The 20,638-nt window shown below is 34.7% G+C and overlaps 1 protein-coding gene across 1 annotated transcript in view; it reads left to right on the top strand.

The window, feature by feature from the left end:
• LOC135219776 (basement membrane-specific heparan sulfate proteoglycan core protein-like) overlaps window positions 1-20,638 on the top strand; it is a gene marked incomplete in the record, with an annotated part of 1,285,796 nt that overhangs the window by 893,213 nt on the left and 371,945 nt on the right. Inside the window, 1 exon segment of the mRNA XM_064256828.1 lies at window positions 5,371-5,511. Within this exon segment, the coding sequence (XP_064112898.1) occupies window positions 5,371-5,511 (141 nt within the window).

Consider the following 20,638-nt stretch of genomic DNA (forward strand, 5'->3'; position numbering starts at 1 on the left):
TGTCCTTATAAAAAAGGTGCGTCTTTTACGGCAAATTGTCCAATATCTGGGCTGGTTTCAAGCTTATTGGACTTTGACAATTATTATGGTACTGCATGGTACATATATACGTACGTATAAGTAAAAGAATCTTCTTAATGTCTTTAATTACTATACCATTACGCACCAGCATCTCTTGAGTTTAATATCAAGCTAACCTCTTTTTTTTACGAGGACGCTTATAAACCAAGCATACAGATTGTGTTCGTTACCGCGCACGAGTTGCATATGTAAACTGTGTCACTACCAGACCTCATAGTAAACATTGACGTCTTTTTACAGTAGACATAAAAGAATCGTCTTAATTTCTATAATTATTCTATACCATAGCGGCTTCTCTGATTAAGCTAAGGCTAACCTCCTCTTTACCAGCAAGCTTAACAAAGATTAAGATTGCGTTCGCTACCGAACGGCACATGTTACGTATGTGACAGTGGTTTCACTACCAAATCTCACATGTAAACAATGACGTATTTTTACAGTAGACATAAAAGAATCTACTTAATTTCTATAATTAATGTATACCGTAGCAGCTTCTGAGTTAAGCTAAAGCTAACCTCTTCTTTACCGGCACGCTTAAAAAGCTTAGATTGCGTTGCTACCGAACCGAACATGTTACATATGTAACTGGTTTCACTACCAAATCTTACACGTAAACATTGACGTATTACAGTACGACATAAAAGATTCTTCTTAATTTCTTAATTACTACGCACTTAATATGGCATAGTGGCTTCTCTGATATAAGCTATGACTAACTTCTTCTTTACCGGCAAGCTTAACAAAGCTTAAAGATTGCATTCGCTACCGAACCGCACTTGTAACCTACGTACGTAACATTGCCTTCACTCCAAACCTAACACTTAAATACGTATTGCATTTGCTACTGAGACGCGCGCCTCAAGTGTGAGCATGGTTTTAGAATATGTCTACGCTTAAAAAAAAATCAAGCAAGGGTGCTTGATTAAATCTTTTTTTCGCTCATCACTTTCATGCAGAGGAGAGGATAGACGAAACTTAAGGTTTATTTTGGAGTTGGAAATGATGGAAACATTTTGAAGAAGGAAAATGCGAGATGCCATGTAAACACTTTTCCATTATTTCAGAGGTTAACAATAGCGAAAGGTTTTAATAGATAGCCAGTAGTAATGTTGGGACCCATGATGAATCAAAAGGTAACTGAGTATAGAGTTGATAACACCGGAAAAGCAAACGAAATGCGCGCAAGGTGTACAAGACACGAAACATGTTTGAATGTTTGTAAACATTAGTTGCGGACTTTAAACAATGCTGAGTGGCGTCACCAGTGTTACCAACCGTTTTGCTAAATTATGCTAGTCGTTCCAAGCAAGAATTTATGCCAAATATGGTGCAATTTTGTGCCAGAATTATGCTATTAATATATCATTATCTCATTTCTCTAATACATTTGAGCTAAAACAACGATGTAATGGAAATTTAAAACATTTATATATTAGGTGAAATGATACAAAGTGACGAACAGACAATATTATAACTAATAATTTGATGATCTTTACATGTTAGGAAACTCGTAATAAAATACCATTTTTCTTTAATAGATCACATACGCAATCACTAGTACACTATTTGATATGCAATCACTATTATACTATCTGACAAATGTGTGAAGATCACACATACAAATGTGAAGAAAAACAAAAAATTTTACTTATTACTGCATCATTATCATGCCACTCAGAACCATTTTTCTTTAACAGGTCACATAAACAATTAACCCTCTTACGCCGACTGGACGTATTTTACGTCGACATTTTTTGTCTCCCGTGTGCCGACTGGTCGTATTTTACGTCGACTTACAAAAGTTTTTTTTTAAATTCGCAGAAAAATACTTATAGGCCTACCAGCCTAAAACTTTTGAATCACGCGCCTTGGGGGATGCTGGGAGTTCACGGATCAAGGTGTTGTTTTGTTTACAATCGTTACACAGGCGTGCAAGCGCGAATTTCTTTCTTGCCGCACTAAAAAGTATCTGTGACACATTTCGGAAATTATTTCATCACTTTGACATAATTTTTGTACCATTGTAAATTAGCCGTTACATGAAGTTACATGAAGTATTATATATGAAAATGTGCGCATTTTTATGTAGAATACAACAATAAAATATTCATGATTGTAGCTTTTATCAGTTTTGAGATATTTTCATATAAATAACGATAATTGCCAAAATTTCAACCTTCGGTCAACTTTGACTCTACCGAAATGGTAGAAAAACGCAATTGTAAGCTAAAACGCTTATTTTCTAGTAATATTCAATCATTTACCTTAATTTTGCAACTAATTGGAAGTCTCTAGCACAATATTTCGATTTATGGTGAATTTATGAAAAAAATAACATTTTCTTTACGTCCGCTGCGGTAACTCTTCCGAAAAAAATCATACGTGCGATTGTGGTAATGTTTGCACCATTTTAAATTAGCCGTTACATAAAGTTTTATATATGAAAAATGTGCACATTTCATGTAGAATACAACAAAAAATAATTGAAGTATGTAGCTTTTCTCATTTTTTGAAATATTTGCATATAAATCATGATAAATAGAAAAAAAACACGTTCGGTCAACTTTGACTCTACCGAATGGTCGAAAAACGCAATTGTAAGATAAACTCTTACAGTCTAGTAATATTCAGTCATTTATCTTCATCTTGAAACAAATTCGAAGTCTCTAGCAAAATATTTAGATTTATGGTGAATTTAAAAAAAAATCTTTCCTTCCCTCCGCGCGCCGATTCTCCGCCACAAATCTCCGAAATACGTACGTCCCATTCTCGGAATATTTGCTCCATTTCATATTAGGCATTTCATAGAGTTTTATATATGAAAATGTGTGCAATTTCATGTAAAATAAAACGAAAAATATTTGAAGGTTGTAGCTTTTCTTATTTCCGAAATAATTGCATATAAAAAATATATATAAAAAAATTCGACATTCGGTCAACTTTAACTCGTGAGATATGGTCGAAAACTGCAATTGTAAGCTAATACTCTTACAGTATAGTAATATTCAATCATTTGTCTTCATTTTGAAAGAAATTGGAAGTCTCTATGACAATATTTAGATTTATGGTGAATTTTTGAAAAATATATTTGTGTACGTCCGCGCGTTACGAATTCATGCATTATTTTGTGATAATATTTTCTCTGTGTTGCTTTTATTGTTTTACAATTTGTTATATACAAAAATGATCGCAATTTAGTGTACATTACAACGAAAAAAAAGTAACTTGTTACCTTTAACCGTTTTGCGCACAGCGCGATTTGAATACAATTATATATGAAATTTCGTTTTTGCGCTATCATATATCGCATTATTTATATATGATAATGATAATTATTTTAATTTCTGATGGTTGCATGCTAAACTTCAGGCAATGACAAAAAAAGGAGCCAAAAATGAACTCTTAATCTTAAAAACTAAGGGCGCTGTGATTTTTTGAAAAAATATTTTTTCCTGCTTCCGCGCTCACTCCGAAACCCCTCCGGCACACGGGAGACAATTTTTTATTTACTGCTCCGGCGTAAGAGGGTTAATAAATACTTGAAAATGTGTGGAAATTACTTCAAATATAACATTTTGTTATTTAGTGATATTTACTGAAAAATTAAAACTAAAAAAAAAGGTAAACAAACAAACCAGTCTCTACTCAAGAAGAAAAACATACGTACTTATTACTTGATCATTATCATGCCACTGAAACACTATTTTTCTTTAACAGATCACATACACAATGAATAAATACTTGAAAATTGTGTGAAAATCAGACATAATTAAAATTTTGATAACTAATGAAAAAAATAAAACTTAAAAAGGAAAAAAAGCACTTTACTGATCGTGTGTCATGCCACTGGGGGTATTTATTTATATTAACAAAATTTAACATTCCTTAGTTGGGTTCAAACTTAGCAATTAACTCATTTGTTAGTGCTGCTTTTGAGGCAATTTCACTATGAAGATACATTCACTATAGCTGTGTATGAAATTGAGGAATTTTCTGCATTTTATTTAAAATTTTAGTGAAAATACATTCTAAAATTGTACTAGAACCCTAAGTGTGAAAGAAATTATGCCAAGCTCCAATTCTTGGGTCAAATTATGCTAAAAAAAACTTGAAATTATGCTACATTTGGTAGCACTGGATAACGCCAACTAGCGGCGGCTGGCGGAAACAGTTTTGTTTACAAACATCATATGGTCGGGGGTCGGAAACTGGTTTTTTGGTTGAAAACAGATACAAAGTTTATTGGAAATTTAGTGGCGAAATCCGATTATGTCGAGTTCTAATACGGTCGTGAACCGGGTCTCTACTGTACTTGAAATGCTTACATTTAGTATAATTGTGTTTAGATTAAGTTAGTCTTATGAAAGCACAGGCTTTTCCTGCCATTACAGTATATTAATGGGAATGTAATCAGGTACAGTATTGTTGTTGAGAGGAATTTAATTATAAATGTCACATTTTCAAGTAGGCTTTGATTCAGGTACCCTTAAATTGACAACTTTGTACATTTTGTAGTATATAATATTTATTCCATCCCTGATTTTAATGGAATATTTGAGACAATGGCTAAACTCTTTTCAACAGCATTTTTAAAAATAACATGTCATATGTTACTCATAAATCCATTCTTGAAATACCCTCTTATCTATGGCATATTTGATTCTGCCATCATTTGTTGGTGCAGTTTTAAAGGCTTTCAAGACTGAAGCACCTGCAGTTTGGAAGTCAACTTTATCTACTTTAGTCATTTCCTCCTTATGTCTTTTAACAATACCAACATTATAACATTATTTTGGTTAATGCAACAACACGTAGTATGTATGTTTTGTTGTTGTACATGCTCGGAGTGGATCCTATATTCTTTGGACTGTTTTCTAAAATATATATATTGGAAGCTTTAAAATGCTGTTGGAAATTTCATTTAGTTTCAGATCCATGATCCTGATCCTATAGGTAATGAAGCTGTACTTCATGCTAGGTTGATTTTCTAACCTTCTCAAAAAAAAACGTTTTTTTTTGTACTTATCAGTCATTACTTTTATACCCTGTAGTTTCATCATTTATTAATCAAGGGAAATGCAGAGGGTATAGTAAAATGTAAAATTTTAAACAAACTTATTAAATATTTGATGGTACATCTTTAGACAATTTGGACCACCTAGCACCTATTATCTGGGTTGAAAGTGGCATTAGAAATTAACCTCTCGCATTTTAGTTATTATTTATAAGAATTTCTTCTTTGTCATTGGTATTGTAATTTTATTTAATTAATTACATTTTATCTTATAGGAATCAGTTTCATTTACCAATGATCGTCAAGGATTTGAGCTTGTGGACAAATTCCAACAAAATGTGATCAGTAATGATATCTATGTAGACTCTGGACGTCAGGAACTAGTCTTCCAAGAGTTTTCTCGCCTTGGTCAAGAGGTAAGTGGTGGCATTTTTTTTTGTTGCAAATTTTGATATTACTATATTTGCTTTCTTAATAAATTCCACTATCTTTAAGACACACCCCTGTTTCAGTAGGATATTCTTTTGGAACGTGAGTTTGTTGATGGTACTCTTGCTGCCAAGGCAAAGAAACCCAAAATGCTGTGGCATTGTTACTTTTTACAAGGATGTGAAGGTCCTGGCTCGAAGATGAAGAAGAAATTATTTTTCTCCTCTTGGCACAAGGGTCAGTCATGAAGTCCCTGATTCAAGCATTCTCCAACTCTTCACAGCCGCACTAGACCAAGCTTCCATCAGTCACTTGTTTGACATTTACAACTACTTCTTGTGCTATCTTATAATAGGGATGTAACAGTCCTGGAGCGAAGATGGAGAAGAAACTTCTCCTCTTAGCCTGAGGATCAGCCACAAAGTCCCTATTCTCCAACGATTGCAGGAGAACGCACTGGTGTCAATGTCACTGAAGCTTGTTGACGCATAAGTGGAAGGAGACAGCGGAAAGACTTGAGTCTTTTCCACTAGTATGTTTGTTATTTCTCCTAACGCTTGCAATTTCTCTCAAAAAATGTGTGTCACCAAATCAGAATGCGTAATTTGTACAGTAGTCTTGTACATCAAAGAAGCGAAAATGGAGGCATGTCTCCGTGTAGGCCGCAGCTGTGACGTGACGTCTTGGCGGGCGCCATGTTTATGACGTCACTGAGCATCTTGAATGTGATGCCCGCACTCGACAGGAAGTGCAAGGTTGTTGTTATTCCTGTAGGCATAGCAACCTAACTCAAAAGGCTGAGGTGTTGTACTATCTGCTTCTCTACAGATATCGACACATTCGACCGCCATTCAGTGCATATCAGGGTAGAAGGGACATCCATAGTGAGGGGCCCTATAGGGAAGTGCACGTCATATAGCAAACCAACTGTCCTTCTTGGGTTGGTACTCCTGATAGGCCTAATGCTGATCGCACACCCCCATCAACTCTGCCTACGTATCTGGAACGAAAACAAGATGGCGATGCACACCCCTCCCTGCAGGGAAAGGTGCACAATTAGTCAAAATTACTTCCCAAATCATCACCTGATACATCCAAGCTTTGGATTCATAGGCAAGCCATATGGTATATGTGAAATATCCAAAGTACAGACAGCGAATTAACTGTATCTGAACAGTTTCTGCACCCAACCTACTCCGTACACAATGTGTGTACTCCGACGCCATAAACGTCGAAGATAATATCTGGGCATTTATCTGCTTCCTGTGATATCCAGGAAATCTCAAAGAGTGAGAAGGCTCCATGTTCACAATAGAGCCTGGAAGTTCCACACGCAACAGATTCAAACAACAGGGGGCAAAATAAACTGGCTTTAAAAGGACAGAAGCAATGCACGTCCTCCCTTAAAGGCAGAAAGGATCACGAGTTAAAGAGGGGTAATTGGATGGCTCCACATGACTTGTGACCAAGTACAGATGCCAATAGTCCCTTGCATACACAATTTTTTAACTTTATCGGTTTTCAGCTGGCACTAAGTTATGTATTCTAATGTTAAGACTGAAGGTTTGTTTGTTATGAAAAATACAAATTGATTCAAAATTTGTCATTTTCATTTCATTTCATTATATATATACTTATACTATATTAAGAAATATCTTCTTGAACAGCACCTGATACTATTTATAGAAATGATCATTTTAACTATATCGTATCATAAAATAGATACATACCCTATACAGCTTACCATAGCCTACTGTAAGATAAAATGCCCTGTGATAACAAAGGGCTGCAAGATTCATGTGTTATCTACAAAAGGCAAATTGTGTTTAAATGCTTATTCACATCTTTGCCAATTCAACGCATTTTATGCTAGATCTAGAGTATTGCCTTCAGAACTAGTGTGAAAGTTTGGCTCCTAGTGCTTAGCCTAAAATCTGGAGTAGTGCAATGATTTCTTAGCAAATTTCTAGAGTATTCATAAGAATATAGTCCTTTCTAATTCTAATTCTAAATATAACATATAGTTTTTTATATTTTACTGGATCGATTGCGCCATCATAGCTCAGGTCCTATGCGTAACCTATCCCACACAAGTCCATGGAATGAACCCCTATCACTCCCCTCCTTCGAGTCTGGACATGAAAGCAAAAAGTATGAATGACAAGCTCAGACAGGAATTGAAAGAGAAATTTCCTTTTTTTCGGTTGAACAAGATTCGTGTCTGCACTGATACATGAATTAACACAAATCTCATCCTCCACACACTCATGGATTTCAGTTTGGACAGAAACTGAATTTGCAATGAAAATTTGTATATTTTCTCATTCCATTGCTGATGTCAAATGAATTTTCAATCAGCTCAATGTAACAAAATCAAAACTAAGAAATAAGTGAGTACTAGTGTAGTTAATCCTATTCTCCATATAAAATATGGATTAAACTGCATGGGAAAGCTGCAAAGATTATGAATATCCAACTGAAGTCCTTCGAAAAATAGGACACATGGTGACGTCATACCATAGAGAACAACGACAGGAGCATCTTCAATCTTCCCCCCCCCCACCACCCTTGCTATTCCAGAACCGTCATGCTAACATGAAGACAGTGTTAGACATAAATGAGTTAAATTGTGGTCCGAAATGCGGTAGAAATGCTCTAGGAATACTATTAAGTTTCTACCCTGTATATGGATTCTAGTGATTATGATACTAAAATTAGATAATGATCATGATAACAATTATCATCATTTACATTGTATTAATAATTATTGTACTAAAGTAAATTGTTGTTGATTCAGATTCTACATAAGATAAAAAAATAAATAAACAAATTGCTGATGAGACAGCTATTTACTAGAAGTATATTTCCTTAAATAACTTACTCTTAGTTGAGGGAAAAGATAACGTCATCTGTATCCTCGTCAACTTCCTTAGTTAATAATTGACATGAGACTGAGGAACTTAGAGAAGTTTTAGCAGCTGCTGCTGATCTTGCATCACTGTATGCTGCCACTGTTCCTATCTGTTTTACAACTTCTGGCATTTCATATGAATAACAAAATTTACCTACTTTGCTGAGTCCACTTCTTACTGCAATTATTACACCAACAGATTTTGTATGTAGCCGGTTTCTGAGCTTGGTTTTAACCTGTGATATTATATTTCTCTACCTTAGAGAGAATTGATTACTTAGATTAACCACCAAAAATTATAAATACATATTTTCAGAAATGCACTAGAACATTCACCAAACCAATTAAAATTGCGCTAGAAAATGCGCTAGGCACAAAATACTTCTATAAGGTTTGTGATGCCAATGTGCTAGAACTAGCGCATTTCGCGCTGGTTTGGCACCACTGCATGAAGAACACGGAAGATGTTATGGAAATAACATTGAACATTGAGTGAAAGTGACCATGCCTATAGTGAACCTTTCAATAAACATGGAACGTTTCTTAAATACACCATTTTATATATATATTATATATTATATATATATCTATATATTATTATATATATATATATATAGATATATATATATATATATTATATTATAATATCTAGTCTCAGTAATTGGACGGCTACTTGGAAATCTTAGCTTGATGATAAATAACAGTGCCAAGACCAGGAAGAACATTCTTTATTAAACGAGCTTTCGAGGTTTAAAACCTCATCTTCAGGCTGAAAAAATGACAAGGATGAGAAATCACTAAAAAATACATTAAAATGAATTGTCTTATTAAAAGCTTCAGTAAAAACATAAAATAAAACGAACATCACATACAATTATTACAATTGGCTACAACTGTTGGCATTTTTACTTTTGATGGTAAATTATATAATCAAATAGATGGAGTTGCTATGGGAAATTCCCTTGGACCTGTATATGCAGATTGTTTCATGGGTTATTGTAAAAAGATTTGGATGTCTGAATGCCCTGTTGCTTTCAAACCCTTGTATTATTGTAGGTACGTGGATGACACTTTCCTTGTGTTTAAGGAACGTTCACACGTGGATTTATTTTTTGAATATTTTAATTCTCGTCATCCTAATATTACTTTTACTTGTGAGACAGAACAGGATAATATGTTGTCATTTTTAGATGTTCAGAAATAGAGGTAAATTTGAAACTTCCGTTTATAGGAAAAGTACTTTTACTGGCTTGGGATTGAATTACGGTATCTTAGTTTTTCATCAAAGTTGTTTAAGATTAATTCAATACGTACTATGATAAATAGACCTTTCAATGTCTGTTGTGATTTTAATTTATTTCATCAAGACATGGTCTTCCTCCAGAATTATTTTTCCGAAAATTCTTATCCCGTATTTGTCTTTTACAAAGTTCTGAAAAATAAATTTTCTAGATGAGAAATTTTGTCCCAGACCAGTGTACAGTACTGCTAGTAAAGATGTAAAGTATATTAAATTGCTTTTTCTTGGTCATAGTAGCTACTTGGTACAAAAAAAGTTACAAGAAATACTCAAGCACAGTTTTCCTCAAGTTAGTTTCAGATTTGTTTTTACTAACCCTTTTACTGTAGGATCACTTTTGAGGGAGAAGCCTGCTCTTCCTGTGGGCCTTAATTCGAGTGTCGTTTACTTGTTTACCTGTTCACAGTGTGGTCTGCAATAGACACAGAATTTTGGAACACAGAGGTCTTTCCGTTAGAACTAGGTTTCCTCTTTCTAAACCACCTTTTTCTGCCATAAGGGAACACAGTCTAGCACAGGACCATCCTTTCACTCACCTAGATTTTAGAGTACTGTCTTTTTGCTCAAATAGACTGGACCTTTCAATTTCAGAGTCGCTGTTTATTAAGAAAATGAAACCGGAATTGAACAACAACTCGTCCGGTATTCAACTAGCTATCATATAGTTTCATAGTAGGTACACAAAGTGGGTCGTTAGCCATTTTATTTTTGAGTGTAGTTTGTTTACCTTTCATATTATTTTCATTTTTATTTCTGTTTTTGTATGTTTTGCATTTTGTTTTAGTTTTTTGTAATTTTTAGTTTGTATGTGATGTTCGTTTTATTTTATGTTTTTACTGAAGCTTTTAATAAGGCAATTAATTTTAATGTAATTTTTAGTGATTTCTCATCCTTGTCATTTTTTCAGCCTGAAGATGAGGTTTTAAACCTCGAAAGCTCGTTTAATAAAGAATGTTCTTCCTGGTCTTGGCACTGTTATTTATCATCAAGCTATATATATATATATATATATATATATATATATATATATATATATATATATATATATATATATATATATATATATATATATATATATATATATATATATATATATATATATATTATATATATATATATATACATATATATATATATATATATATATATATATATATATATATATATATATATATATATATATATATATATATATATATATAATATATATATATATATATATAATATATATAATATATATATATATATATATATATATATATATATATATATATATATATTGTATGTGTGTGTGTGTGTGTGTATTGACAGGGTTCCATTCCAGTGACCACGTCATTAAACTAATTCGTCATTAAGCGCGTCATTCTCTTTATATCGACTAGTAGCATTAATTTTCAGTATTATACACAGAACTAGTTTCTGACATAGCCTACTACTTGGCAAAGTTCTGACAATGCTTTTTATCATTTATTACTCATATATTTAAACTTATCATTTTATAACTTCATAATGTATAAATTTGTTTAAAATAGCATACTTTATTTAACACAATTAGGCTACATTCCTGAGTTAGCCTACTAGTAAGTCAATACAATACGAAATTAATACAGTGCTAAACTTTTCTCTTGATCTGCACATTATTTAGCAGTGACTTTCATATTCTAATTTGGTATTACATAATTATCGCTATTAGTTTCTTCGTCATTTATTTTTATTATAGAGGGTAGGAAGATGAAAAAAAATAATGAATGAATTTTGGCGATCATGGGACATTTGAATATTGCCGTCAAAAGCACAACGCCACCAATTAAGAAAAGTATGTTGGTCTTTCTCTCAAACCAGTCTGCCAACTTGTAGGCTGACCTTGTCCTGTAGAGGTTTGATGGTTTTTGAGGTATAATTTCTTGATAGGTTTCAACCGAGAACAGTCTTATTACACAGTGTTTTGGTCATGGGTTTTTGTCCTTACTCTCCTCAAAGAGTAAGTTCAAGGTAGAGGTTGAAAAGAAGAGGATTGATGCGTAGGACTCCTCACACCTTGCAGTGTCCTGAAAGGATGCTGTAGGACATTTGGAGGGCCACAGCAGACAATCCTTTTGGGTTAACTGCACCATCAGTGTTGGGCTGTAAGAAAGTTTAGCTCTCTGTCAAAGCCAGACTAGGTTCCCAGCAGTTTTCTTGGCCTGGAAGGAGGTCAAGATTCTTCCTAGTCATTTTTGCTCCTGTCACATCCGCCCCCGTAACTAACCAGCCCGGCCTTGGCCAGAAAGGGAGGAAAAGGGAAGAAGAAGGAAAGAGGTTGCTGAAGCTGGCATTGTCCCTCTCTCGCTGTTATGAGTGGGCAATGCCTGTAATGCAACTGAGTAATGTGGAAGTAAGGGGGGTGAAACCTTGTATGTATTGTCCTTGTCCTTACAACAATACATACTTTCATTCTATGATCACCAGCCTCTCCTCACTCACAGAGATCCTGTTTCCTGCTTATTGTCCTGGTTCATCAAAATCTACTATGTCAGTGGAGGTGAGGACCAAGTTGGAGAAGGATGCATTTGAAGTCATAGATAAATACAGTTGCATCTGTCTAGTGGAGAAACCAGTGGGAGGGTAGGGTCCAGTTATTGATCTCTCTGTTGAATTAGCAAAGGTTTTGTTGTTGTAGTATTTGAGTAATTACTGCAATTTAGTGCCTTGATTATTTCTATCTCATCATATCATGCCAGCTTTGAACAGTGACATTGAGAAATACAGTACAGTAATTTATTTTTGTAGTAACCAGTAATTGCATTGCTTCAACCACTTACCTTGGAATAAAGGGATGACCCACTGAGAATTCACCAAGATAATACATATTATGCTTTTCCAAAGGAGTTAGAGATATCCCACAAGTGAGGAATACTCCAAGTCTATAAATCTCTTTTGGTGGAGAATATCTCCGTCTCATGCTATCCCATTTTCAGTATGAATCGTTGATTGCATGATAATAAGTCTGTATCAAAACAGAGTTGAAAATGAATGAACCCTGATAAAATGGCAAACCATAAATCTTTAACAGAATATCATATATTGTCTCCTTCCTGAATGCAGTATACTATTCTACGGCAGTGTCTTTGATCAGTGACACTATTCTTAAGTCATTTGCCAATCCTTTGCTGTATGGTATCTTTTCTCTTTAATTGTAGGTACTATTATATTGGTCACTGATCTGTGTAACTGAAGAAGAAAGTTTAGTCATATAGCCCCTTAACCTGTCTCACCAATTCTTTCCATGTGCATGCTTATGAACTGGATGAACAGATATTGTCAGTTTCCTTTACCAGTTGCCAATCTGAACAATTTTCCTGCTTCTGTTTTTTCTAAGGTGTATATCCTTATTTCATTAAAGAAATGGATATATCCCTCCTTTGTTTATTTATTTATTTATTTTGTTTTTTGTTAAGGCCAACCTTCTTTAGTACTTTGCCTCTGTTTTCTTAGTGCCTGAGTTAGAATCAGGCCTTAGTTTGCTTCTGCTGTTGAACTTTTCCCAATGAAAAAACAGTGATTTATCCGAGCTGAGTACTGTTTCTACAAGCAGGAAAGTGATTGGAGTAGAGAGCAGCATAGTGATTGGGATGAAATTATTAGGTAAGAAAAGGTTGCTACTGAATAGCTGTTATTGCCAATTTACTTGAGAATATAGGATCACTGGGAGTTAGACACCATTAGCTGTGACCCAGAAGCTACTGAATTGGTATAAATTGGCTTATATGTATGCCTTGGAAGGAAGATTAATGTTTAGGTAAGATCCAAAGACCCACTAATAAAGTCAGAATTTTGCATGTAATAACTATCTGGAGGTAGAAGAATGGATAAAGTAGCCAGAGCCCAAAATATTGTATGTACTTACTACCTTGTCAAGATTAGAATCACTCTCATAGACTGAGGAATAGTATCTTTAATAGTTTCAGTAAGGCTGAAGGTTACTGAATATTCAGAGAATGGTATGATGATCCGAAGAAATGACAGACTTGCGATGGTAACAAGTTGGTAAAAAAAAAAGGAAGAGAATGCCACAGAAATTAAAGAAATATGTAAATGACCCAGTGGCTGGTTCATAGCAGTGAAGTCTGGTTAAATTTGAAAGCTACTGACTGCCAGTCTCTGATGTGTATGGTTTGCAAAATTATCCATGCTGTTCACTGGCAGTCGCAGAGGTTAAGAGGAATACGTAGTTTGATAGCATGAAGTACCGTAGACAAACCTTTATGTGTGGCCTATGGAAGGGGTTTGTGATAATGTATAACCCAAAATAAGGCTGCTTTTGGGAGGTAGTGTGAGGTAACCCATCCTATGTTTAAGCTATTGGAGATGAAGCTCAGTACAAAGGAATTTGTAGTCCACTCTGAGGGTGGGAGACTAAGGGAAAATTCCAAACTGGCACCTGTAGGTGGAGAAGCTAACATTTTTTGTGTCCCTTGGAGAATAATGAAGAATTCAGCAATAAAAGAATTATCAAGGAGGAGAGAGAGAGTCCACCATTATAGAGTGTAATTTATGAATCTATCTTTTTGGGCTGGTAAGATTCTGAGGGAAGGAAGATGGGTGGTACAGGGCTTATTTGTATGTAAGTCATACTAGCAGCTTTGTCTGAAAAGCTTTGGTCAAGAAGTGTGCTGAAGGTTTTCATGCTTGATAGTGAAATGCTTCTAGAAGTGTGAAGGAATATATCGAGAAGTATTTCCTCTAGTAGATCAGGAAAGTAAAAACTTTTAGTAGTCTCTTTGGGGAAGCATTTCAATAAACCAAAAAATGCACTGTAGTACATCATCAGTGTCTCCTTGGTCATATATCACTATGTGCCAAGGAGACAAGAAACAATGTTGTTCAGGTTAAGGATTGTGCTGTATGAAACTTCTTTTAAACTTATTTATTTTTAGTTTCGTATTTAATTTTATAATTTTACAAACTTAGGTTTGTTCATATGCAGAACAAACCTTCGGTCTTAACAATAGGTTAAATCTTAGCGCCAACTAGAAATCGGTTAAAACAATCAAAGATTGTATAGCAAGGAATCTGTGAGATCTGGCAACTCCTGTGTGTACGAGGTGGGAGTTCGTCATCGACCATGCAATGCAATCCGTGACGTGTTAATCTTTTTTTAACCGCCTTGGAGAGTAGACGCTAATGATTTTGCTGTCCTTCCAAGCCGGTTGATTTGTGCCAATGTTTCCTTTCTTTTTCAGTGTGTTTGTTGTATGTGTGTTTGGGTTTCATAGTGGACTTCTCAGAGTCTTCACGGCGTGTTGTGACTCCATTTTTAAAGACAGATTATGTTACACACACTAGAAATTTTTCAGTTTATTTAGCCTGCCTTGCCATGGGCACAAAATGGGTTATGCCAATGGAGTTTCAAGAAAAGCAAGCTCCTATAAGCATGTTACTGTAAAACTTAGGGCCATTAGCCAAGAGGTAGCTATGGCAGGAATGCAGTGTAATACAAAAAGTATGTTAAACAAAAGTGTAAGCACACATTAAAGTATGCTGGCTGAAATATTATAAGGACTATAGGATTGCAGAATGATGAGTTTAGAGGTTGATATTACGAAGTAGCCTAATGAAATCGGACTCACCTGTCTGTGTATCGTAGGTATGAACCAAAGGTTATTGAATGAGGTGAAAATTGGAGCAAAGTAAATTTAAAGTAAAGCCTTTTGCTGTCACAAGCTCTTGCTCCAGGGCAGCCCATAAATGGGTGTGTGAGAAGAGACCAAATGGAGTAGATGAAAGGTATGGGACAAAGCAAAGAAGCTAGAAAACAAGAGATTTTGCAAAGATCTTTCAGCACTATCACAGTGTTCTGTGCAGTTCATTCTATTCATCTTGTAGAATAAAAAGTTCTTAGAAGAAGATTTATTTTTATAGCTCTCTTGAACTGAATTGCTTCTCATTATTAGGAATGGCAGGGTAATTGTAGTGAATTATAAAGTTTACAGAATTCGCTGGCTGTTGTATTGAAAAATTAGGTATACAGTGTGAAATTTACTGCATGAACAGTACTGCAAAGCCTGAAAGAAATTAAACTAGTTTTATATTTACAATTGTGATTTTTGTTTTAAATACTGAGTCTGTGTACCATAATGTTATGCTTTAAGTGGAAGTTTCTTTCATACCCAAATTAACTAAAGAGCCACATTGATGACCAAAGTTGTTCATTATTATCATTAAATACAATTAAAAGAAAGTAACCCAGTTTCCAACAAAACCTTGGTTATAGTTATACAATGTATACAGGCTGTCCCCGGGTTACGACGGGTTCGGCTTATGACGTTCTGAGGTTAAGGTGCTTTTCAATTAAATTCATCAGAAATTATTTCCAGGGTTACGACGCCTACAACGCTGATCTGGTAGAAGAATTATGACGCCAAAAATGCAAAATAATCAATATTTGAAGGATTTTTTGATGAAAAATGCCATAAGAATGCAGTTTACATAGTTTTGAATACACCCGAAGCATTAAAAGTAAGGTTTACTTAGGATTTTTGACGTTGTTCCAGCTTGCAACAATTTTCGGCTTACGGCGCGTCTCAAGAATGGAACCCCCATCGTAACCCGGGGACTGCCAGTATAAAGTACTAATATGTACTGTAGCTAAAGGGAAAGTGAATAGCCTTTGGCAACTCCCATTCTCCATAATGCTTGCTTAGGTATTACTATTATCATAGGTCTTTGTGTGATGGTGGTTGGTTTGGTTTAGGGACAAAATATGAAACAAAGCACTGCTTTCATTAAAAAAAAAAAACAGCTGTAGCGGGATCACAAGCTAGAAAAAACAAGTTGCAAAACCCTCCCCACATTAACCTAATCACTCCTGCTACCCAACCCACCCCAGTCACACTTTCTTCTTTACACAACAAAATACATGCAGGACAATTGACCTATAGCTACAAAAAACAAAACAAAAACAACACAAAACACACGTACTTATCAACTCTCCAGATACTCCGGGCTATCCTGTGCTGTCCACTGGCCGAGGTCACAAGAGATACCAACAACAACAACCAAGGACCACAACCCAACAACAACTACAACACAACAACCAAGGACAACAACAACACAACAACAATCAAGGAACACAACCACAACTCGACACAACAACAAAAATCAACAACGCAACAACAAAAATCAACAACGCAACAACAAAGGAACAATCACAACCCAAGACCACTGCAAAAACCACAAGCAACACAAAAAAACTACAGCACAAAAGGCAACCCACACACCTACCAACAACATCAAAGAATAACAACAGCTCACCAATAACAACCCCCAACAACTCACAACCACACCAAGGAACCACAACAGCTCCCCACAACAACCCTCAACCACAACAACTCACATATAACTCAACAGGAACTCGCAAGCACAACAAATCCAACACAGGCACAACAACTCTAATCAACTGCTAATATCAAACCCAACAACAATCAGCAACAAACCAATAACAATTCAAAAACACACCACTTGACTGACCATAGCTATCATTGTCTTCACAGACCACTGCCGACACCACTGTCTCTCACAGCTTCTGACTAAGACTGACTCAAAAAAAACTCAGAACTCCAATCTCTACCAGCAGACAACCCAGCCAGAACTCACTAACAGCCAATACAGTCGTTAACTATCCATACAGCAATTACACCCTCTCTCTCTCTCTCTCTCTCTCTCTCTCTCTCTCTCTCTCTCTCTCTCTCTCTCTCTCTCTCTCGTAGTAGCCATCTTGCTTGGTGAGACGTTCCCGCGTACAGTCTGATTAATCAACAGATATCACAAGTTTAACTTACGTCTAGAATTTGAGAAATATCTAGAAGTGTTCGTGAACTATCGGTGATAAGATTAGTGTGAAAATAGTAGGATAAAGCGTCTACTAAGTTAGTTTATCAAGTGAAATACTGTAAAACAGAACAAGATGGCAGTAAGTTCCAACTGTGGAAAAAAATGCCAAAATTTAGCTTGTTTGGCAGATTCGCAATACGATGAGGTAGCAGAAAGGGAACTGGCATTTCTCATCTATGAGATCAGCAACAGTCCTAACCAAAAAGATACAAAAGCATTCATAGATATATTAGAAGGATATAATCCTTCAAACTGGAACAAATCAACAGAAAACACCTTGAAAATAATTGAAGAAGTTCCAAATAAAATCCAAGTGGTCAAGAGACTCATAAAGAAAATATACATAAACCAACATATTCCGACAAAGAAAATGAATAAGGTGAACATTGTGAATATCCTAATTGATACATTAGGAAAAAGAATGCCAAAACCACGCAAACTGTGTAAGGTGTGGTATAGCATAGTTAATCCACAAAACCTGATTAGAAAATGCTCTGCATACAACATTCTGACACATCCACAATGTGCTGAGGTATTGCAAGATATGAGAAAAGATACCAGAATATTTTGCTCAACATGTCTATCATGGATAGACAATGTTATTAAATCAAGATTGAATGTACAAATAGTTGAGGATGAAGAAGAAGAGGAAGAGGAGGAAGAAGAAGAGGAAAATGGAAGAGAAGTAAACAAAACAGAAATGACAGAAAAAAATAAGGAAAACAAAGAACAAGATAAAAGTATGGATGCATAGATACTCATTGATACTACATATGAGGCAATAAAGCAGCATACTTACGAAGAAATAAATTACGATATGACAACACAAAAGAAAATCCCGAAGAGGCTCTACCCAGATCTGCACAATGACGGGAAAGAGGAAAAAATAGACAAAAAAGACAAAGTCTGCAACCTTTTGAAAAGAGGGAATTGCAGATTTGGAGAAAGGTGTTACTACAAACATATTAAGGTATGTCACAACTATGAAATATATGGTAAATGTGCATACCTTGACGGCTATGAGGATGATTGCAGAGATCTACATCCAAAAATATGCAAAAACCTAAAAGAAGGAAAGGGATGTAAGTTCGACAAAAAATGGAAATATATGTACCCTGTAGCCATGAATCAAAATCAAATAAATAATCAATCAAGTAATAAAATCCAAAATAAGAAAGAAACAAATAAAGAGAGGAATAAAGAATGTCAAGTAAAAGAAAAAACCAAGCCATCAACGCGATATGCAGTGATGTCAGCAAAAACTTTCTAAGCCTCGGCTCCAAGATACAACTCAAGAGATAAGAACTGTATTTATGATGCAAGAGGATATTGCAGATACGGAGAAAATTGCAGATTCAGACACAAAATTAATAATTATGATGAAGGAAGATCAAATATTATGGAAAAGTTGGATTTTTTAATGTCAGAATTTCTGGAAATGAAAAAAAGAACAACATACCAGAACAGGAAAGAGACATGGGAAAATCCTTATTATTACCCATATTAAATGAAGGAGAAAACACGCAAACCATCATAGTGATGAATGCGCAGGGTTTAGTTACGAGTAACTCAAAAAGAAAAATAGAATGCTTAGAAGAACTAACCCAAATTGAAAAGAAAATAGATATAATGAATATACGTAAGTGAAACCTGGTATTCCCAAGAGACTGGGAATGATGATCAAATAAAAGGGTTCCAAACTTATAGATCAGATAGAAAAAATAGGAATCAAGAGGGAACCGCAATATATGGAAAAGACAAAAAACAAGGAAAAATATATGAGAAATATAGTAACTCAGAATGTGAACTAATAGCGGTAGAATTTGAATCTGAAAAATTAATGAACATAGTAATATATAGACCCCCTAATACTAAAGAGTTTGACTTAATAATAGAAAAATTAGATGATATATGTAGAAGTCACAAGGACTGGACTATTCTCCTATCTGGAAACTTCAACTTTCCTTTCGTAGACTAGAAAGAGTGAAGAGGAGATTGTGGTTGTACTTATACATATAAAAAAGAGAGTAATAGTAGTGCATAAGATAAGAGGCAATTCGAAAAGCTATTAGATATGCTACTAGAATACAACATTCAACAAATAAATCACCTGCCAACAATAAAGGAAAATACTTTAGACCTCGTATTTGTGAACAAGATGAATTATGTTAAAGAAATAATAGTTTATAATGCAAGTATTTCAGACCATAATGTCATAGAATTAACAGTCCATTCCAAAGCAAGTGAAAACAGAGATAAGCAAGAAATGAAAAAGTGGGAAGGATATGGAAAATACAACTTCTACAGTAAAAATATAAAATGGTCAGAAATAAATGAAGAATTAAACAAAGATTGGGATAACATTTTCGTAAGTGATGACATAAGGGTAAATACGGAGATATTATATAAAATATTAGAGAAAATAGTGGATAAATATATACTGAAGAAGAAAAGTAAACATCAGTCATGCATACCAAGAGACAGAAGAATCTTATTCCAGAAAATCAGAAAATGGAAAAAAAGTCTTGCAAAAGAAAAAAATGCATGGAAAGTTATAGAACTAAAAAGTAAGATAGAAAATGCAGAACAAAAGATTATACAATCAAAAGAAAATGAAAAATGGGACTTGGAAGAAAAAACCCTAGTAAATATCAAGCAAAACCCCAAACTATTATACTCATACGCAAAAAAAGACGAATAAAAGAAGAATAGAAATAGGCCCTCTAAGAATTGAAGGGAGATTAACGAATGAAGAAAAGGAAATTTGCAAATTATTGGCAGAACGATATAAGAGAAAATTCACCCCTAGAATAGATAATGAAGATAATGATATAGAAGTAAGGGAAGAAAATAATGAATATTTAGCTGATATTGTGCAGGCTTTTAATGAAATTAAAAATGGAGCTGCAGCAGGGCCTGATGGTGTTCCTGCTATTTTGTTAAAGAAAGTAGTTCATTCTATCGCAAAGCCACTTGCAATATTATTAAGACAAAGTGTAGGTACAGGCATGATTTATGATGAGCACAAATT

This window comes from Macrobrachium nipponense, chromosome 1 (assembly GCF_015104395.2).
Source record: "Macrobrachium nipponense isolate FS-2020 chromosome 1, ASM1510439v2, whole genome shotgun sequence".
Taxonomy (NCBI): Eukaryota; Metazoa; Arthropoda; class Malacostraca; order Decapoda; family Palaemonidae; genus Macrobrachium; species Macrobrachium nipponense.